General features: G+C 44.3%; 1 protein-coding gene across 2 annotated transcripts in view; it reads left to right on the top strand.

Annotated features, from left to right (window-relative positions):
* Positions 1-21,523, top strand: part of LOC145348031 (uncharacterized) — a 30,546-nt gene extending 9,023 nt beyond the window's left edge. For both annotated transcript variants that reach the window (XM_080196149.1, XM_080196150.1), the window contains exon 2: positions 19,212-21,523. In XM_080196149.1, coding sequence (XP_080052275.1) covers positions 19,634-20,761 — 1,128 coding nt within the window. In that variant the 5' untranslated portion in view covers positions 19,212-19,633 and the 3' untranslated portion in view covers positions 20,762-21,523. The remainder of the gene's footprint in view (positions 1-19,211) is intronic.
* The last annotated feature ends 1,354 nt before the right edge of the window (positions 21,524-22,877 follow it).

Below are 22,877 nucleotides of genomic sequence, written 5' to 3'. Positions count from 1 at the left end.
GCAGGGGAAGGTGGAAACCTTCCCCTGCAACAGTCAGACAAGTTGTATCTGAAACAAAATGGGACAGATATCCTTGTGGAGAGATTTGCTAGTGCTATTAGGGATGGACGTTTAAACTAATTTGGCAGGAAGGTGAGATTCAGGGTGGAGTTACAGTAGGGGGTGATATACAGCCAGACATAGAAGAAAAACCAAGTCAGCCTGGAAAGCACTGCAAAGAGAGACATGTTAAGCACAAGAAAATATGGCAAGGCTAGGTGGCATTTATTTTAATGCAAGCAGTCTTATAGGCAGGCTGATGAACTGAGGGCATTGATTAACACATGGGAGTGTGATCCTATTGCTATTGCAGAGACATGGCTGAGGAAGGGACAGCTCATTATACTGGGATATAGAATCTTCAGGCTAGACTGGGTGGGAAGGTTGTAAAAGAGGTGGTGTTGCAATATTGATCAATGAGTTAAATTACTGCAGTGAGGAAGGATGCTATCTTAGCAGACTTTTCATTTGAGGCCATATGGGTGGAACTCAAAAACAGATCTTTGCTTGGAGTATACAACAGGCCCCCAAACAGTCAGGAAGAGACAGAGAGCAAATATGTGGGCAATTCTAAGAAGTGTGAAAATAATAGGATAGTAATAGCAGGGGATTTCAATTTCCCCAATATTAATTGGGATAGGCAAAATGTGAAATGCTTAGAGGGGGAGAATTCATGAAGCAGACCCAGAAGAGCTTTTTGAGCCAGCATGTAGAAAATCCTACAGAGACAGTGTGATATTGAACCTAATTTTAGGGAATAAAGCCAGGCAGGTGACAGAAACCAGTGGGGGAGCATTTTACTGACTGACCATAATTCAGTAAGATTGAAGGTAGTTATGGTAAAGGACAAAGATGGACCAGGTTTGTGAATTGCGGGGGAGATTGAATTTAATAGGGTAAGACAGGATCTGGTCAAAAGGGACTGGGACTTCTCAGAAAATCCACAGATCGGGGGAGTCATTCAGAAAAGAAAGATAGAGAGTACAATGCCAACATCTTCTCGTAAGGGTAAAGAATGACATCAATAAGTCAAGAGAATCCTGGATGTCAAGGGATTTACAGGATTGGATAAGGAAAAAGAGGAAGACTTATGGCAGATTCAGAGAGTTCAAACAGCAGATGCCCTAGAGAAGTATAGAAAGTCCAGGGGAGCACTTGAAAAAGAAATTAGGAGATCAAAGAGGGGTATGAAAAAACCCTGGCGGGCAAAATGGGAAAATTCCAATGTGTTTTCGCAGTATATTTAGGACAAATGGGTAACCAGATAAAGAAGAGGGCCCATTAGGGACCAAAGTGGCAACCACTGTATAAAGGCAAAAGACGTAGGTGAGGAATGAGCTGAGTATCTTGCATCTCTGTTCACCATGAAGAAGAATGATATTTGTGTAGAAAGCAGGGAGATAGACTGTAATAAATTGAACAGGTTAACATTGAAAAGGAAGAGATATTAGTAGTTCTAATAGTCTTAGAAATGGATAAATTTCCAGGCTCAGATGAAATGTATGTTAGGCTGCTATGTGGGGCAAGGGAGGAAATTGTTCTGAAACTAATTTTCAAATTCTGTTTGCCTTAAGGGAGGTGCCAGAGCATTTGGGTACCATCAGTCAGATAAGATAGTTGATGAACAGTGGCAGATATTGAAGGAGATATTCAAATCCTGCCAACCAAAATAAATTCTAGAGAGGAGAAAACGTGTAGGGGAGAGACTTACATGGCTAAGCAAAGAAGTTTTGTTTTTATATTCATTCGTAGGACATGGGCATCACTGACTGGCCAGCATTTATTGCCTATTACTAATTGCCCTTGAAAAGGTAGTAATGAGCTGCCTTCTTGAAATGCTGCAGTCCATGTGCTGTGGGTTGACCCACAATGCTGTTAGGGAGGGAATTCCAGGATTTTGACCCAGCGACTGAAGAAATGGTTATATATTTCTAAGTCAGGATGGTGAGTGAGTTGGAGGTGAACTTGCAGGTGGTGATATCCCCATGTATCTGTTGCCCTTGTCCTTCTAGATGGAAGTGGTCATGGGTTTGGAAGGTATTGTCCAAGGATTTTTGGTGAATTGCAGTGCATCTTGAAGTACACACTGCTGCTATTGAGCATCGCTGGTGGAGGGAGTGGATGTTTGTGGATGTGTTGCCAATAAAGCTGGGCTAGATTTGTCCTGGATGGTGTCAAGCTGGTTGAATGTTGTTGGAACTGCACCATCCAGGCAAGTGGGAAGTATTCCATCACACTCCTGACTTGTGCCTTGTAGACGGTGGACAGGAGGTGAGTTACTTGCCACAGTATTCCCAGCCTCTGAGCTGCTCTTGTAGTCACTGTGTTTATGTGGCAAGTACGGTTGAGTTTCTAGTCAATGGTAACCCCAAAGATTCGGTGATGGTAACACCATTGAATGTCAAGAGGCGATGGTTAGAGTGTCTCTGATCGGTGATGGTCATTGCCTGGCATTTGTGTGGCGTGAATATTACTTGCCACTTAGCACAAACCTGGATGTTGTCCAGACCTCGTTGCATTTGAACATGGACTGCTTCAGTATCTGGGGAATTATGAATGGTGTTGAACATTGTGCAATCATTGGCGAACATCTGCATTTCTAACCGTACGATGAGGAGAAGGTTATTAATGAAGCAGCTGAAGATGGTTAGGCCTTCGAAGATGAGGCTGGGGAGTTAATTGTGGGAATGCAGAAATGACTGAGACACAAATCAATATTTTGCCTCACTTTTCACAAAGGATTTGATTTGATTTTATTATTGTCACATGTATTAACATACTGGGAAAAATATTGTTTTTTGCATGCTATACAGACAAAACATACCGTTCATAGAAAAGGAAGTGAGAGATGCAGAATGTAGCTGCAGTCATAGCTAGGGTATAGAGAAAGATCAACTTTATGCAAGGTAAGTCCATTCAAAAATCTGACAGCAGCTGGGAAGAAGCTGTTCTTGAGTCGGTTGGTATGTGATCTCAGACTTTTGTATCTTTTTCCCGAAGGAAGAAGATGGAAGAGAGAATGTTCAGGGTGCATGGGATCCTTAATTACGCTGGCTGCTTTGCCAAGGCATCAGGAAGTGTAGACAGAATCAATGAATGGGAGGCTGGTTTGTGTGATGGATTGGGCTACATTCATGACCTTTTGTAGTTTCTTGCAGTCTTGGGCAGAGCAGGAGCCATACCAATCTGTGATACTACCACAAAGAATGCTTTCTATGATGTAACTGTAAAAGTTGGTGAGAGTCATAGCTGACATGAGAAATTTCCTTAGTCTTCTGAGAAAGTAGAGGTGTTGGTGGGCTTTTTTAACTATAATGTCAGCATGGAGGGACCAGGACAGGTGGTTGATGATCTGGACATCTAAAAACTTGAAGCTCTCGACCCTTTCTACTTTGTCCCCGCTGATGTAGACAGAGGCATGTTCTCCTTTATGCTTCCTGAAGTCAATGACAATCCCCTTTGTTTTGTTGACATTGAGGGAAAGATTATTGTTGCTACACCAGTTCACCAGATTCTCTCTCATTCCTGTACTCTGTCTCGTCATTGTTTGAGATCTGACCCACCACAACTTGAAAATTGAATTGGGAATTTGGCCACACAGTCATGAGTGTATAAGGACTATAGTAGGGGGCTGAGAACACTGCCTTGTGGGGCACTGGTGTTGAGGATGATCATGGAGGTATTGTTGTTGCTTATCCTTACTGATGTGGTCTGTGAATTAGGAATTCCAAGATCCAGTCGCAAAGGGAGGTGCCAAGGCCCAGGCTAAGGAGTTTGGAGATGAGTTGTAGGAATAATAGTGTTAAAGGCTGAACTGTAGTTAATAAATAGGAGTCTGACAGAGGAGAGCACAAATATTATCTCAATAATAGCAGAAAGTGCAGATGTTATAGAATGGGAGGATTTTAAAACGATCACAGTCACTAGGGATAATGTATTGGGCAAACTATTGGGATTGAAGTCTCACTCCAGAGACTTGAGCACTGAGGCTGACACTCCAGTGCAGTACTAAGGGAGTGCTGCACTATCAGAGGTTTCATCTTTCAGATGTGTTAAACCAAGGCTCTGTCTGTCCTGTCAAGTGAATGTAAAAGATTCCATGACACCACATTGCACAAGACTAGGGGAGTTATCATAGATATTCTGGTCAATGAGGATCTCAATCCATATCACAAAAACAGATTATCTGGTCATTATTTCATTGCTGTTTGTAGGAACTTGCTGTGTGCAAATTGACTGACACGTTTCCTACAATACAAAAGTAACCACACTTTATAAAGTACTTCATTGGCTGTAAAGTTCTTTTGAGCTCTGTGTTCATAAGAGTTAATAGATAAGTATTTCTTTATTAGGAAAACATTATGCTTCTTGTGAACTGTACATTATAAATCCATTGATGGAGAAAGTATACTAACCCATTGTGACACTGACCAATATATTGTGTCCATGACTCTTACTGTAGCCTCCTGACTGTTTGTGAATAGGAACACATCATGCTGACAAATCAGGTAATTTTGGTTAGGTTAAAAAAGTGAATTTATTTTAAATCTATACAGAAGGTTGCTAAAACTGCAGACAAACAACAACACAATATTCAGGTTACACCAAACTTTGATTCAGCCAAAATAACAAAATATTTGAAAGTGACTCAAGTTATTTCCCAGAACATGAAATGAATGTTGGAAGAGTGTAAGGTGAACATATCACACCATTATTACATCGAGGTATGATGAGCTGAGGGAACTCAGCTCTGTAGAGACTCATCCCCACTCCTTCACCATACTTAGGATAGTAGTCCTTCCAGACAGGAGCGTACAAACATTACCCATAGTATTAGTCAAACACAGTAAGATGTCTCACAATATCAGGTTGAAGTCTAACAGATTTATTTGGTAGTAAACGTCACTAGCTTTTCGGAGCGCTGCTCCTTCATCAGGTGAATGGAAGAACCCCCCACTTACCTGACAAAGGAGCAGCGCTCCAAAAGCTAGTAGAGTTTACTACCAAATAAACCTGTTGGACTTTAACCTGGTGTTGTGAGACTTCTTACTGTGTTTACCCCAGTCCAACGCTAGCATCTCCACATCATTAGTCAAACACCTATCACCTGAAGAAATTCATTCACATCACCAACTGAAGCAGGGTCTGATTCTACCCTATACCCACTCCTGAGAACTGGCTAACTTTGCTAACACACATTCATATCAGGGGAAACTCTCTTATAATACTACTGACAGAGGCTTCTTTAAAATTCCTGTGCTTTAGTCTGGCTCCCAATTCTGATCGTCAGAAATAACAGCGAAATTTAGTGACACAGAATACACACAAACATGTAGAGCTGAAGAGATTGAGAGGTTTACAAATCTATTGCAGAGTGGACAGTGACACTGCAGTCATGTGTACCTGTGATGATCAGTTTCGTTTTGGCATGGAAGTGTAGCCAAACGGGCCACCTAAAATGGCGTTTTGTAAAGCACTCTGGGACAATTGGACAAGAAACTAAACTGACAGGCTGCAGTTTAAAGAGAGACAAACAGGCTTCAACCCTGATGAGTGAATAAACAGGATATGGGTCATCTCCAGGATGAAAGGGACTTTACAGTCACACTGGCTTGTTTCATCTCCAGGATGAAAAAGACTTTCTGGTCACACTGGATTGTGTACCAGACATAAGGGCACCGTGATCCCTTATTTAGGAGGAAGGTATGTGACATATGTGCCTCCAACACCTACAGACATGGCCGCTGGGGACACACCCAGAGATCGGTGCGGTAGCACCTGATTGGACTCTTATCGATTGGGGTGATTAAGTCCTGACCGATTGATTGGCAATGGCCAAAAAGGGGTGTGAAACCAAATGGGGTATAAAGAGTGCTGCACAACCAGGAATCTCTCTCTCTCTGACCCCACAAACAAGCTTCAACAATGGTGACCATTGCCAGCAAGAGGAGAGCCACCACACTCGAGAAGGAAGGAAGAAGACGAGCCAGAGTACCACAGCAGACCAAAGGACCAGACTACGCAGATGACTACCGAGACCAGCGCACAGATAAAGGCCAATATCTGCTTGGGTACATGCCAGTCACGCAAAGTTAAGTCAAGGTCTTGTATTGCACTTGAATTCTAGTAGTTTCCTGTAAGATAACTTATTGTTGGTTGGGTGGGTGATTATTGATTGTGTGGGTTTAAATAAATATTGGTTGTACTAACAAGACGTCTACTCGTAGTTATTTGTGCACCGTATAAGGGTTAAAACCGAACCCTAAAACAGGACCGAGGGAAATGCATTTCTCATTGAGATGGTATTTAATATTGACACGCCAGAGAGAAGTTGCTCTTTGATGAGGTGAATAGTCACTGTCAGGTAGACTGTAAGTAGAATGTTTTCGATCTCCCACTTAAGACAGTTACAATCATATTGTCGTGAAACAATTGCAGGATTGTGACGAAGTTTCTTGGACATCCAAATCATTGGAGCACAATCCACAGAGCCTCGTGATTTACTGAGTCAAATGCTTTGGTCAAAGTGATGATTGTAATGAAGTATTCCTGATGTTGTTCTCAACATTTTTCTTGGATTGGTCTGGAAACAAATACCATTTTGGAGGCTCCTCTGAAAGGTCTAAAGACAAGTCAAGATTCTAAGTGATACCTGTGTCACTTGATCCATGTGGGGGACTGATGGACAGATCATGACCTTATTCAATTGGTGATGAACATCCTCCCAGCACCAAGATATCACAAGACTCAAAAGTCCGAGAGAAAGAAGATCAGCGTCTCAGCCCAAAAACAGCCTGATCAAAGAAAAGAATTCCAGGAGCAGCTCATGACCAATCTGAGAAATCTACATACATTCAACTCAATTTCCAAACAATGGCATCAAAAATAAATCTGGGAAGAGAAAGCATGAGAGATCTAACAATATGATGATCATCATGAAATGTGAATCATTATTGAAGTCACCAAGGTCATCTATAGACAGAGATGAGATGGGCAAACTCTCCCCCCTCCCTTGTTCACTGGATGGTATTTCTCTTCTTAAGGATAATAATGCCATGTATTCATTTTGAACAATTCAACCATGAATCCACAATGACAGATGATACCCTCCAGCCTATCCACCCAAGTTCCTGTGATGGAATCCATCGATGGGAGCATTGAAACAAACAATTGAGAAACCACAACGCCTGCAAACTAAATGGTATTTGGTCTTGCTGATGTTCTAGGAGATCTGACAACTGCTTTATTACTGAACTCAAACCAGTAGGATTTCTCCTTTGCGTGAGCACACGATGGACTTGGAGCTACACTAACTGTGTGAAAGTCTTGTCATACATAAACACCTGAACGGTTTCTCACAAGTGTGGATTTGCTGGTGTACCAAGAGTTTCAAAGTAGTCAGAAAAACTTTGTAGTAAATCTCACACTTAACGAGTTACCCCTGTGTGAATCCTCTGGTGTGGAGGTGCTGGTGTTGGACTGGGGTAAGAAGTCTCACAGTACCAGGTTAAAGTCTAACAGTCGAGTATAAAAGTTGGAGTGTTATGGTGAGGTTATATGAGGCATTGGTGAGGCCAGATTTAGAGTACTGTGTACAGTTTTGGTCACCTAGTTACAGGAAAGATGTAAATAAGGTTGAAAGAGTGCAGAGGAGGTTCACAAGGATGTTGCCGGGACTTGAGAAGCTGAGTTACAGAGAGAGATTGAATAGGTTAGGACTTTATTCCCTGGAGCGTTGAAGAATGAGGGGAGATTTGATAGAGGTGTATAAGATTTTGATGGGTATAGATAGAGTGAATGCAAGTAGGCTTTTTCCACTGAGGCCAGGGAAGAAAAAAATCAGAGGGCACGGGTTAAGGGTGAAAGAAAAGTTTAAAGGGAATATTAGGGGGGGCTTCTTCACACAGAGTGGTGGGAGTGTGGAATGAGCTGCCGGATAAAGTGGTAAATGCAGGGTCACTTTTAACACTTAAGAAAAACTTGGACGGGTTCATGGATGAGAAGGGTGTGGAGGGATATGGTTCAAGTGCAGGTCAGTGGGACTAGGCAAAAATGGTTCAGCACAGACAAGAAGGGCCAAAAGGCCTGTTTCTGAGCTATAATTTTTTATGGTTCTATGGTTCTAGGTTTATTTGGCAGCACAAGCTTTCAGAGCTCAGCCCCTTCATCAGGTAAGTGGGAGTTGTGTTCACAAACAGGACATGTATAGAAACAAACTCAAATTACAAGGTAATGGTTGGAATGCAAGTCTTTATAGGTAATCAAGTCTTAAAAGGTACAGACAATGTGAGTGGAGAGAGGGCGAAGCACAGGTTAAAGAGATGTGTATTGTCTCCAGCCTGGATAGTTAATGAGATTTTGCAAGCCCAAACAAGCCGTGGGGATTACAGATAGTATGACATGAACCCAATATCCCAGTTGAGGCCATCCTCATGCATACAGAACTTGGCTATCAGTTTCTGCTCAGCGATTCTGCGTTGTCGTGTGTCACGAAGGACGCTTTGGAGAATGCCTACCCAAAGATTAGAGGCTGAATGACCATAACTGCTGAAGTGTTCCCCGACTGGAAGAGAACACTCCTGCCTGGTGATTGTCGAGCAGTGTTCATTCATCCATGTCGTAGTATCTGCATGGTCTCCCCAATATACTATGCCTTTGGATATCCTTTCCTGCAGCATATCAGGTAGACAACATTGGCCGAGTTGCAAGAGTATGTACCGTGTATCTGATGGATGGTGTTCTCACGTGAGATGATAGCATTTGTGTCAATGATAATATTGCTGGAGACAATATATACCTCTTTAACCTGTGCTTGGCCCTCTCTCCACTCACATTGTCTATACCCTTAAGACTTGTGTTATTGGACAACAAATTTTATGAAATTGGGCACACAAAATGGAAGCAGACTAAAGTTACACTCAGAGTCTCTCCACTAAAAATCTCAGACACCGATCAGTAGGCAAGAGCATGCTTTTAGAATGCAAATGAGGGCTAGCACATAAGGGAAGCTGGACAGGATGGCACCTACAGGAACTAAATCTCCACACCATCAAAATCAGCACTTTTAAAACAGTTAAACAACCCATGGAGCCACCTAAAATTAGCATAGTTAAGGAAACATTCCTGGCCCCTCAAAACCTCTTTTGAGATCAATGGCACACCTATGGTTCAAATCCTGGAGATTCTAGACTATTAATAACCAATCAGACAAAACAATTAACACACACTTAAAACAATTTCCTCAACACTTGGAAACATTGAGACAGGATGGCTAAGATCGAATACTGTAAATAAAGTATTAGCATTTGAATCGCATACTGCACCGAAGTTCAGGTGTAACTATAGCCTGCTGCAAGAGACGGGCAGCGCGCTTTCGGGACAGTCCGATTGTATGTCCTAACTGCGCTTCTCCATCGACGTAAAAGAAAATAAAGCTGTGCCGTTATTGAACTTCACCCTGAGTCCGCAGTGGTCGTTTCGCCCATTCGCGCCAACACTTGATTACCTATAAAGACTTGCATTCCAACCATTATCCTGTAAATTGAGTTTGTGTTCACAAATAGGGCATATATAGATACAACTCCCACTTGCCTGATGAAGGGGGAGTGCTCTGAAAGCTTGTGCTACCAAATAAACTTGTTGGACTTTAACCTGGTGTTGTGAGACTTCTTACTGTGAATCCTCTGATGCAGCTTCAACAAATTTGTGTCACTTTTGTCACACACTACATTTGAATGTCTTTTTCCCTGTGTGTATGTGTTGGTGTATGTGGAGAGTTGATGAGTATGAGAATAGTTTGTCTCATTTGTCAAATGTGTATGGTTTCACCCCTTGTGAATGTGTTGGTGTACACAAAAGTGAGATGAGCGTGAGAATGATTTGTCACACAGGTACAGCTTCTTCCCCATGTGAACACGTCAGCGTTGGTAGAGTCGATGACCAGGAGAATGACTTGTTGCACATCTTGCACCTGAATGATTTCTTCCCTCTATGGATACACCAGTGATTCACTAGGCCTGATGATGGTGCAAAGCCTTCATTACACACCTCACATGTGAACGGTTTCTGTCCAGCGTGGATGGGTTGGTGATTCACAACTGTTGATGAATTTGTGAAGGCTCTAACGTGCAGATGTTTCTTCCTCTGGTGTCTCAGGAGATCAGAGGAGTGTCTGAAAATCTTCCACAAACCTCCCCTGTGTAAGTGCCTTGTTGCATCAGGAGTGTCGATGAATTTGTGAAGGTTTTACCACACGCTTCATATCTGAATGCTGTCTCCCAGAATGAATATGTTGGTGTAGGTGAAATTGAGATGTGAGGGAGGATTTGTCACACACCACTTGTGTGGATGTAAATGGAGAGATGTTAAGCATGAGAATGATTTGGTGCACACCTCGCGTGTAAATAGTTTCTAACTGGTGTGAATGTAACGATGATCCACCAGAGCTGATGATTGTGTAAAGTTCTTGTTACAACACCTCACATTGGAATGGTCTCTCCCCATTGTGAATGCGATGGTGTTGCACAAGGTTCTATAACCATGTGAAGGCTTGGCCTCATATCCTGCATCTGAATGGTTTTCCCCACTGTGTGTAACCTCTTGTCCCTCAGATGATCAGAGGAGTGGGTGAAAAGTTTCTCACAAACCTCATATTTGAAGGGTATCTCCCCTGTTTAGATTCTTTGATGGACCAGGAGGTTTGATGGATTTGTGAAGGATTTGTTACAAACCTCTCATATGAACGGTTTCTCTCCTATGTGAGTGCATCGGTGTTTTCTGAGCTTCGATGACTCTGCGAAAGTTTGATCGCAGACCTCACACCTGAATGGTTTCTCTTCCGTGAAGTTGCCCTTGTGTTACAGGTGATAAAACAGATCTACTTGGAGTCCACCCACACTTCTTCCCAGCCTCACCCTGACTGATCATCCACAGCCAAACCTTCAGTAGTGTTGGTTCTGGGTGTTCTGGTTTCCTCCCACAGTCCAAAAGATGTGCTGGTTAGGTACGTTGGCCATGCTAAGTTCTCCCTCAGTGTACCTGAATAGGTGTTTGAGTGTGGCGACTAGGGGATTTTCACAGTAACTCCATTGCAGCGTTAATGTAAGCCTATTTGTGACACTAATAAATAAACTTTAATGTAAATACAAACACATTTTCTGGGAAGCTCTCTAACAACTGACATATTCTCTGGAAAACAAAACCTAAGTTCCAATTCATTTTATGGGAGATAACTCAAAAATGCTGGGTTTTTTCCTGAAATATGCTGAAGATTGTCTCCAAACCTAACATCCCCCCATGGGACACTTACAAGGCTCTCATAATGGTTGGAAACAACTGTCCTAGTTTGCCATAATAAGGTCCTGGCTCCTGGGGAGTAGCTCTTTCCCAGGGAGTGCTCTGGCCCCAAGGTCCAGCAACAAATTTACTTATGGGGCACTTGGAGAATGGGCTCCTCGTTTGCTGTTGAATTCTTTGACCATGATGTGGAGATGCCAGCATTGACTGGGATAAGCACAGTAAAAGGGCTCACAACACCAGGTTAACGTCCAACAAGTTTATTTGGTAGCACAAGCTTTCAGAGTGTCATTCCTTCTTCAGGTGAGTCTGAAGAAGGAGTGACACTCCGAAAGCTTGTGCTACCAAATAAACCTGAAGGACTTTAACCTGGAGTTCTTTAACCACCAGACTATGGTGTTCTACCTGTGTGGGTTCATGTGGCAAACTATTTACCAAGGGGATGCTGACAGCCTACAATGGACCATGTGGGACATGCAGCACTCACTCTTCCGCTTCTTCGTCTTGAGGCTTTACTTAGCAGAATTTAGTAATTTTGTTTTTTTTTAAAACACAACATCCATCTAAATGACTGTTTTAGATTTCAACGTAAATAACACAACTCTTACTGAAAATCACCATGGAAAGTATTTGTCCCAAAGTCACCCCAGCAACTTTAAATCAGCATGTTCCTCCTCTAAGCGGATGTGTCCAATCAGAGCCTGATGTTGCTCTGCATTGCCTGCTGATAGGCTTTGGCTTATCAGCAAATTGGTGCCCCACAGACACTGGCCAGCAGGAAAACTGCCCTGTGCCTAGTCACGGTGTGTTTCATTGCAAGTCCATCTTTGGTCAAACACATGACCAAAGAGAGAGAGAGAGAGAGGGGCTCAGAGTGAGAACAGGTAAGTCTGTTTTTGTTTCTTTTGTGTGAGCTGGAAGGGCTTTGACTCACAGGGCCGATTCAAAAAAGGTGAGGCAAGGTAAGTTCTGTATTTCTAAAAAGGGCAAGTATGAGTGTGAGGCCAGTATGTTGATGCCAGTGCAATATGTGGGAGGTCCTGGAGGCTCCTGGTCTCCCAGACATCCATATCTGTGCTCGGTGTGTGGAGCTGCAGTCCCTAAGGGACCGGGTTAAGGAACTGGAACTGCAGCTCAAGGACCTTCGTCTCATTAGAGAGAATGAGGAGGTAATTGACAGGAGCTACCGGCAAGTGGTTACACCGGGGCAACGGGAAGAAGGCAAGTGGGTAACGGTTAGGAAGGGGAAAGCTCACATGAAGGAGAGCATGCCGGTGGATGTCCCCCTTCAAAATAAGTACTCCTGTCTGAGTACTGTTGGGGGGAGGGGGGGGACAGCTCACCTGGGGGAGGAAGCAGTGGCTAGGTCTCTGGAGCTGAGCCTGTGAACAACATGTAAAGATGCTGTTAACACATATATCTGCACACCATAGAGAAATAGCCTAAAGTCAGGTAGACTGGATATAGTCAGGCACATTGCCAAACCACATTATGGGAACAACTGTGGTTTTAGTTACAAACACAGAATATAAAATTTGCTGATGCTATAGAACTATGGTCAAGGACAGTGAAGAAACTGCCTATTGTGTAGGGATAACACCAGATGGGCAGCATGCAGTAAGGTACGTACACCACTAGGAATGTATAAGGTTAGATTGTAAGACAAATGGTAAGCAAGATGTGTTGTTTCTGCAGCTGAGCATATTTTCTAACTACAGGGGGATGAAGGTCACTGAGATAGTAGGGACATCAACAATTAAGTTAGCAGAAGACTGATTACAGCCGGTCTGAACTGGACATGTTAACAGTTCTTGATAAGACGGATAAGTTCCCATGAGAACTAATCAAGTAAGGATATTGAAACAACACTCATATATGCACTTTTGCAATAACAAGAAAATGTGGTTAGAAGGGGGGTAGAGGGGCTTGGGACATGAGCCAACGTACAGCACAGCCTGTGGCTAGGGCACCTTGAGCCAACAGGAGAATGACAACACATAAATAGGATAGGGACCACCAATTAGGGGAGAACAACGTATTGTGTAATTGATCAATATGCTTGTAAAAATAGTATAAAACCCTTGTTTAAACTTGATGTGAGGTGTGCCTATTTTTTGGACACCCGGTCTTGCAAGAACGTTAAATAAAATATCTTGCTCCTTCGGAACTTGGCTCGACTAAATTGTTTGACTGTGAGCTGTGTTTCTCACAAGCCTGACTCAGTACTTCAAAAAAGTAAGAAAAAGAGCAGCAAGGCAGTGTTAATAGGGGACTCCATAGTGAGGGGATCAGACAGGCGTTTTTGCGAACGCAGACAGGAGTCGCGGATGGTGATTTGCCTCCCTGGAGCTGGGATCCGGGATGTCTCTGGACGCGTCTCAGACATCCTGAAAGGGGAGGGTGAGGAGCCGGAGCTTGTGGTTCATATAGGTACCGCTGACATAGGCAGGAAGAGGGAAGGGGTCATGAAAAGGGATTATAGGGAATTAGGTAGACAGCTGAGAAAGACGAACGCGAAGGTAGTAATCTCAGGATTGCTGCCTGCGCCGCGGGAGAGTGACAGCAGAAATAGAATGAGGTGGAGGGTGAATGCGTGGCTGAGGGACTGGAGCAGAGGGCAGGGATTCTGGTTCCTGGATTATTGGGACCTCTTTAGGGGCAGGTGTGACCTGTTCAGTAAAGACGGGTGGCACTTGAATCTCAGGGGAACCAATATCTTGGCGGGAAGATTGGCTAGGGCTACTGGGGGGGCTTTAAACTAGGAAGGTTGGGGTGAGGGAATAGAGATGAGGAGACTGAGAGCGAGGAGGTTAGCTCCCAGGTAGAGAAGGACTGTAGACAGTATGAGAGGGAGGTTAGACGGGTAATGGAGAAGGGAAGTGCCCAGACCAAGGGTCTGAGGTGTGTCTATTTTAATGCCAGGAGTGTAGTGAACAAAGTAGATGAGCTTAGGGCGTGGATTGCTGCTTGGGAATGTGATGTGGTGGCCATTACAGAGACTTGGATGTCTCAGGGACAGGACTGGGTACTTCAGGTGCCGGGAGTCAGATGCTTCAGGAAGGATAGGGAGGGGGGCAAAAGAGGTGGTGGTGTGGCACTGTTAATCAGGGACAGTATCATGGCTGCAGAGAAGGTGGATGCCATGGAGGGACTGTCTACGGAGTCTCTGTGGATGGAAGTTAGGAACAGCAAAGGGTCGATAACTTTGCTGGGTGTTTTCTAGAGGCCGCCCAATAGTGACAGGGAAGTTGAGGTGCAGATAGGGAAACAGATCCTAGAGAGATATAGTAATAACAGAGTTGTCGTGATGGGAGACTTTAATTTCCCAAACATCGACTGGAATATCCCTAGGGTAAGGGGTTTGGATGGGGAGGAGTTTGTTAGGTGTGTTCAGGAGGATTTCCTGACACAGCATGTGGATAAGCCTACAAGAGGAGAGGCTGTACTTGAGCTGGTGCTGGCTAATGAACCAGGACAGGTGATGGATCTCTCGGTGGGAGAGCATCTCGGGGATGGACATCATAATTCTATCTCCTTCACGACAGCATTGGAAAGAGATAGGATCAGGCAGGCTAGGAATTTGTTTGTCTGGAGTAAGGGGAAATATGATGACATCAGGCAGACAATTGGACGTGTAAACTGGAAGGAGGTGTTCTTGGGGAAAAGTACTGAAGGAAGGTAGCGGATTTTCAAGGAATGTTTGACTGGAGCTCTGCACGACAACATTCCAATGAGACAAGGAGGTTTTGGTGGGTCGCGGGAGCCGTGGTGCATGAAGGTTGTGGTGAACCTGGTCAGGAAGAAAAGAAAGGCGTATAAAAGGTTCAGAGAGCTAAGAGATGTTAAGGATCTAGAGGAGTATAAGGCTTGTAGAAAGGAGCTTAAAAAGGAAATTAGGAGAGCCAGAAAGGGACACGAGAAGGCCTTGGCGGGTAAAATTAAGGAGAATCCCAAGGCGTTCTACAAATATGTGAAGAGTAAAAGGATGAGAAAAGACGGGATAGGACCTATAAAAGGTGAAGGGGGAAAAGTCTGTGTGGAACTGGAAGAAATGACAGAGGTGCTTAATGAGTACTTTGTCTCGGTATTCACGGTGGAAAGTGATCTGGGAGGTTGTACTACAGGTTTGCGGCAGACTGAAAAGATTGAGTATGTGGATATTAAGAAAGAGGATGTGTTGGAACTTTTAAATTCTATCAAGATAGAATGTCACCGGGACCAGATGGGATGTACCCCAGGTTACTGTGGGAGGTGAGGGAAGTAATTGCAGAGCCCCTGGCGATGATCTTTGCATCGTCAATGGAGACGGGAGAGGTTCCGGAGGATAGTGGAGGTGGTTCCTATTTTCAAGAAAGGGAACAGAGATAGCCTGGGAAATTACTGACCGGTGAGTCTGACCTCAGTGGTTGGTAAGTTGATGGAGAGGATTCTGAGGGACAAGATTTATGAGCATTTAGAATGATCAGGGATAGTCAACACGGCTTTGACAAGGGCAGGTCGTGCCTTATGAGCCTAGTTGAGTTCTTTGAAAATGTGACTGAACACATTGATGAAGGAAGAGCAGTGGACATGGACTTCAGCAAGGCGTTTGATAAGGTCCCCCATGCAAGACTTCTTGAGAAGGTGAGAGGGCATGGGATCCAACAGGCTTTGGCCTTGTGGATCCAGAACTGGTTTGCCTGCAGAAGGCAGAGAGTGGTTGTGGATGGGTCTTTTTCTGCATGGAGGTCAGTCACCAGTGGAGTGTCCCAGGGATCTGTTCTAGGACCCTTGCTGTTTGTCATTTTCATAAATGACCTGGATGAGGAAGTGGAAGGATGGGTTAGTAAGTTCGCCGATGATACGAAGGTTGGTAGTGTTGTGGATAGTCTTGAGGGATGTCAGAAGTTGCAGCGTGACATTGATAGGATGCAAGGCTGGGCGGAGAAGTGGCAGATGGACTTCAATGCGGATAAATGTGTAGTGGTCCATTTTGGCAGGACGAATGGGATGCAGGAGTACAATATCAAGGGTAGGAGTCTTAGCTGGGTTGAAGAGCAGAAGGATCTTGGGGTCTGGGTCCATAGGACTCTTAAATCGGTCTCGCGGGTGGAGGATGTGGTCAAAAAGGCATATGGTGTATTGGCCTTCATTAATTGAGGGATTGAGTTTAGGAGTCGGGAGGTAATGCTGCAACTTTATAGGACCCTTGTCAGACCCCACTTGGAGTACTGTGCGCAGTTCTGGTCGCCCACTACAGGAAGCATGTGGAAGCTATTGAGAGGATGCAGAGGAGATTTACAAGGATGTTGCCTGGATTGGGAGGCATGCCTTATGAGGATAGGTTGAGGGAGCTAGGTCTCTTCTCCCTGGAGGGATGAAGGTTGAGAGGCGACCTGATAGAGGTTTATAAAATGTTGAGAGAAATAGATAGGGTGGATTCTCGGAGGCTATTTCCCAGGGCTGCAGTGGTCGCTACGAGAGGACACAGGTATAAGGTGCTGGGAAGCAAGTACAGAGGAGATGTTAGGGGAAAGTTTTTCACTCAGAGGGTGGTGAGTGAGTGGAATCGGCTGCCGTCGGTGGTGGTAGAGGCGAACTCGCTGGGGTCTTTTAAAAGACTTCTGGATGAGTATATGGGATCTAATGGCATTGGAAGTTACAGATAGTTCTATGGCTTAGTAGGTAAAGATGTGATCGGCGCAACTTGTGGGCCGAAGGGCCTGTATGTGCTGTAGTGTTCTATGTTCTACATCCGAGGCTACACATCCCACCCTGATGTTGTCAGTTTGAAAGCCTCCGAGAATGAAGAATGTTATTCCCACAGTAGAAATCTCTGTCAAATATTTACCAGGGGAACTGAGACAGCAGCTGCAATAAGTGAGGTTTTATTCAGATGGGACAATGACAAGTTTAAATCCCACCTGATCTGCTGCTCAAAGTCGCCTCCGTTTCCCTGGTCAGTTTCCCAAGCTTCAGGAAACTCCTGTTACTCCAGAAATATTTGGATTGGCTGTGAGAGACGTCAATCAGAGAGCCCACCCACTCTGCCCATTCTCTCCTCTTCCTCTTTCACAGCTGCTTCACTTCCTGTAGGGACTGAAAACCAAGTCAGGAGATGGTGAGTGAAGGAGCAGAATTTATAATAATTACATTGCATCATATCCACACTAATGTTCAGGCAGTCTGACTATCCTGTGGGGAATCAGGTGTGGAAATGCCCCTTATGCTGTGTGAGAAGATCCAGCTGAGAGACCTGTTTACTCGGTGCTTTGTGCTGAGCTGTTTGATTGGAGCTGTGTGTTGGATATTGAGTGTGTTTATTGGAAGCATTTCCCTTCTGATTTACAGGCTGAGTTTTGTTGTTGGGTCATTACTGCATATGAGAAGATGAGGTGTAATTATCTAAGAGGGCAGAGTGTCTGAGGATTCTTGCTGATTTCCTATTGTTGAGTTGTGTGTACGTGTCTTGGGAGTTTGTTATTATCCTGTGGACTGAATGGTCTGTTCTGTCTCTGTTTTGGGATATAGATGTTTTCCGTCTTTTCAAATTCCTCCAAGAACTTCCACTGCACTCTGAATTTTGGAGAGAGTACAGAAGAGATTTATTTGAATGGTTCCAAGATTGAGAAATTACAGTTACTTTGATAAACCCAAGAAACTGGGATTGTTTCCTATAGGGCAGAGAAGGCTCAGAGGAGATTTGTTAGAGATATTTAAAATCATGACAAGTTTAGATAGAGTAAATAAAGAGAGACTATTCCCATTGGTAGAGATTTGATAACTATGTGTTACAGATAAAAGGTGATTGGCAAAATAATGAGTGGCAACTTGATGAAAAATGTTTTTACGCAATGTGTGGTTAGGATTTGGAATGGACTGTCTGATACAGCGGTGGAGGCAGATTAAGTAATAACCTTCACTAGGTTCAAACCTGGACTCTAGAGTTTACCCAGTGCTGCTCCTGACATTATCCACTGGTTTGATGATGATCATGGAATGAAGGCTGTGCCAGGCTGTGAGATTGTGGTTAATGCAATCCTGCTGCTGCTGATGGCTCACTGCACCTCATGGATAACCCGTTTTGGGATCTGTCCTTGGTCTACGTCTCCAATGATGATTAACGTGGTGAAGTAATCACTCATTAGCTGGGATGAGAGTGGTAGTTTTCCTTGAATGTGTTTGACCTGAAGCCACGAGACTCTGTGGATTCAATATTGAGAATTTCCCCATTTACCAGTGGGATGGGATATTCACAGGGATGGTTAGGGAGGGACCTGGGATGATCCCAAATTGATAAATTCTGTGACATGACTCTGTACTGAAGTAAGAGTCTGTTTTTTTCTCTGCTTTTTCCATTGCCTCATAGTGCCTGGGAAGATTGGAGTCTGGGTGGAGGAAAGAGAGTAGCCACGTTGTCTGCTCCTGGTCACTATCCAGTGGCTCTGATAGAAACAGAGGGTGTGTGACAGTTATAACTCAGGAGTCAGCTATAAAGGAACAGTGCTTTATTACACTAAATAAAATAAAGCTAAACCACAAGCTTGTGGTGAACACAAACAGATCTCAAGTGGAACAATACTACAATGGACCCAGTTGGGGACTTGCTTTATACAGGGTTTGGTATAAGAGTTGGACCTGGTGAGTTAATTATTAATCCCCAGGAAGCTCATTTTCAAGGAGTCCTACTGGGAGGCCAATCAATGATTTCCCCATGCAAGTCCGGAGGGTTATCACAACTGTCAAGTTAAGAAAAAGAAAGGACTTGCATCTGATTCCCCTCAGAGTGGAATAGCAAATTGGCACTCAATGTGGAACAGTATCTAACTGGGGAGTCAGCTCCTTCAGAAAAGGAGAGGGAGTTGTAAGAAATTATGTTTCCTTTTCCTGTTTTACAGAAGGACTGCACTGTTCCACATCAGAGAATATAGAGAGGATAGACACCGCAGATAGATCCTGACCATCATCCAAGGACAACTGTGGGAAGACATCCAGACCCTTCACAGCATTGCACAACACAGAGAAGGTTGGGCAGTGAAACCATCATCTGGAAATTGGTCCTGTCAGGGCAGCTTTGACATATAATCAGATCTGAAACTGAGGAAGCTTCCATCAGAACCAACCTTTCTGAAAGTTCAGTGTGGGTGAAAGGTCAGCGTGAGGTTGGGAACAATTGTGAGTAAACTCCAAGTGTGGTGAGAGCTTCAGTCATTCATCGAGCCTCATGAACCACTTATTCATTACTTTAGGGAGACGCTACTTGTGTATGGGGTGGGCTCAACAGGATCAGTTGTATCACCTGTAACATAAAGACAACCACATGGAAGAGAAACTGTTGAAGTGTGAATTGTGTGACAAAAACTTTTCATGCTCATCTCAGTTTCGTATCCACCAACGCACACATAGTGGAGAGAAACCATTTACATGTGAGGTTTGCAACAAATCATTCTCGAAGTCATGGCAGCTCCATACACACAAACGCATTCACACAGGGGAGAAGCCGTTCCGCTGTGACACGTGTGAGAAAGCTTTCACACAGTTATCAAAATTACAGGTCCATCAAACTATCCACACAGGGGAGAAACCTTTCAAATGTGAGTTTTGTGATAAAGCTTTCCCAACATCTACTAAGTTCCTGATACACCGGAATATTCACACAGGGGAGAAACCCTTCAGTTGTGAGTTGTGTGACCGAGCCTTTTCACAGTCATCATCACTAGTGCAACACCGACGTGTTCACACAGGGGAGAAACCATTCAAATGTGAAGTGTGTGACAAATCATTCTCTCGTTCATCTTACTTTCGTGATCACCAACGCATTCACACTGAGGAAAAGCCATTCACTTGTGAAGTATGTGAGAAATCATTCTCCCATTCGTCGACTCTCCGAGAACATCAACGCATTCACACTGGGGAGAAACCATTCACCTGCGGAGTGTGCAATGAATCATTCTCCCATTCATCCACACTCCGTGAACATCGACGTAGGCACACTGGGGAGAAACCAGTCACCTGTGAGTTGTGCAATAAATCATTCTCTAGCTCATCTTATTTTCATGCACACCAACGCACTCACACTGGAGAGAAACCATTCACCTGTGAAGTATGTAATAAATCATTCACGCAGTCATCGACTCTCCGTGAACATCAACGTATTCACAGTGGGGAGAAACCATTCACCTGTGAAGTGTGTAAGAAATCATTTTCCCGGCTATCGAATCTCCATAAACACCAACGCACTCACACTGGGGAGAAGCCATTCAAGTGTGAGGTGTGCAATAAGGACTTTACAAGGTTATCAGGCCTGGTGAAGCACTGGCGTATTCACACAGTGGAGAAGAAAACATTCACATGTGATGTGTGTAATGAGGAGTTTGAACAATTATGGGGGATGTTGGATCATCGTCGTATCCACACAGTGGGGAAGCCAAGTGAGGCCTGTGATTGAGTCTTGCACAGTCAGCGACCCTCATGAAACGCTGAGACATCCACACAGGAAAGGATATTTCAATGTGAGATGTCTGAGAAAGACTTCACACAGCATGGATGAGGATTTCAACAGCAGATGGACAAATACGGGGATGGGTGGGAGTGTTGAAATGGGCAATGTTACAGAGGGGGAAGTAGGTGATCTTTGTGATGGAGACGGTATGGGGCTAGAAGCTCAGCTGGAGGTTGAAGCGGATGACAGTGACCAATTGTTGTTGGAGATGAAAATGGAGAGGGCAATCAAGAGGAACTGAAGGAACGTAGTCATCCCTTGAGCGTCTGACACCATTCAATTAGATCATAGCTGATCCGATTCTTAACTCTATCTACCTGCCTTGGCTCTGTAACCCTCAATCCACTTGTCTAATAATAAACCCATTCAATCTCTATTTTGAAATTTTCAATTGACCCCCAGACTCAACAGATTCTTGTGGGGAGCGAGTTCCAGATTTCCAATCTCCTTTTTGTGAAGTGTTTGCGGACATCATCTTTGAACAGCCTAGCTCTAATTGTAATGCTCTGCTCTTTGTTTTTTTTTCTCGGCACTATTCCAACTAAAAACCCAATTCAAATTTGAATCCAATTAATGGTCCCCACATGAGGAACAAAGAAACAAAGAACATTACAGCCCAATACAAGCCCTTCGGCCCTCAGTGTTGTGCCGAGCTATGTCCAATCCCAAGATCAAGCTATCCCCTCCCTATAATTCTGGAGTGCTCCATGTGCCTATCCAATAACCGCTTGAAAGTTTCAAAAGTGGCCGACTCCAGTATCACAGCAGGCAGTCTATTCCACACCCCAACCACTCTCTGAGTAAAAAAATCTACCTCGGATATCCCTCCTATATCTCCTCCTATATCTCCCACCATGAGCCTTATAGTTATGCCCCTAGTAACAGCTACATCCACCTGAGGAAATTGTCTCTGCACGTCCACTCTATCAATCCCTCATCATCTTATAAACCTCTATTAAGTCACCTCTCATCCTCCTCCGCTCCAAAGAAAAAAGCCCCAGCTCCCTCAACCTTTCCTCATAAGACCTATCCTTCAAACCAGACAGCATCCTGGTAAATCTCCTCTGCACTCTCTCCAATGCTTCCACATCCTTCTTATAGTGAGGTGACCAGAACTGAACACAATACTCCAAATGTGGTCTCACCAACGTCCGGTATAGTTGCAGCATAACCCCATGGCTCTTAAACTCAAACCCCCTGTTATTAAACGCTAACACGCTATAAGTCGCATGAGTCACAAAAACCCAGCTTGCAGGTGCAGCAGGTGGTCAGGAAGGCGAATGGGATGCTGGCCTTCATAGCGAGGGGGATTGAATATAAAAGTAGGGAGGTCTTGCTGCAGCTGTATAGGGCATTGGTGAGGCCGCAGCTGGAGTACTGTGTGCAGTTTTGGGCGCCGCACCTGCGCAAGGATATTTTGGCCCTGGAGGGAGTGCAGAGGAGGTTTACTAGGCTGATACCGGAGTTGAGGGGGTTGAGCTATGAGGAGAGGCTGAATAAACTAGGCTTGTACTCGTTAGAGTTTAGAAGAATGAGGGGAGATCTCATTGAGACGTATAAGATTGATGAATGGGATGGATAGGATAGAGGTGGAGAGACTCTTCCCGCTCAAAAAAGACAGTAGGACTAGGGGGCACAGCCTCAAGATAAAGGGGAGGCGGTTTAGAACGGAGTTGAGGAGGAGCTTCTTCACTCAAAGGGTGGTGAATCTCTGGAATTCTCTGCCCGTTGAAGTGGTGGAGGCTGCCTCGCTAAATATTTTTAAGAAGCGGGTTGATGGGTTCTTGATAAGAGAGGGGATTAAGGGTTATGGGGAGAGGGCGGGAAAGTGGAACTGAGCCACAACAGATCAGCCATGATCTTATTGAATGGCGGGGCAGGCTCGAAGGGCTAGATGGCCTACTCCTGCTCCTATTTCTTATGTTCTTATGTTCTTATAAGCCTTCTTCATGGCTTTATCCACTTGAGTGGCAACCTTCAGAGATCTGTGGATATGAACCCCAAGATCACTCTCTTCCTCCACATTCCTTACAACCCTGCCGTTGAATGCCACTGTAATCTG

This window comes from Carcharhinus amblyrhynchos, chromosome 9 (assembly GCF_965287045.1).
Source record: "Carcharhinus amblyrhynchos chromosome 9, sCarAmb.v2.hapA, whole genome shotgun sequence".
NCBI classification, from domain to species: domain Eukaryota; kingdom Metazoa; phylum Chordata; class Chondrichthyes; order Carcharhiniformes; family Carcharhinidae; genus Carcharhinus; species Carcharhinus amblyrhynchos.
This window is presented reverse-complemented; position numbering and strand designations above follow the sequence as displayed.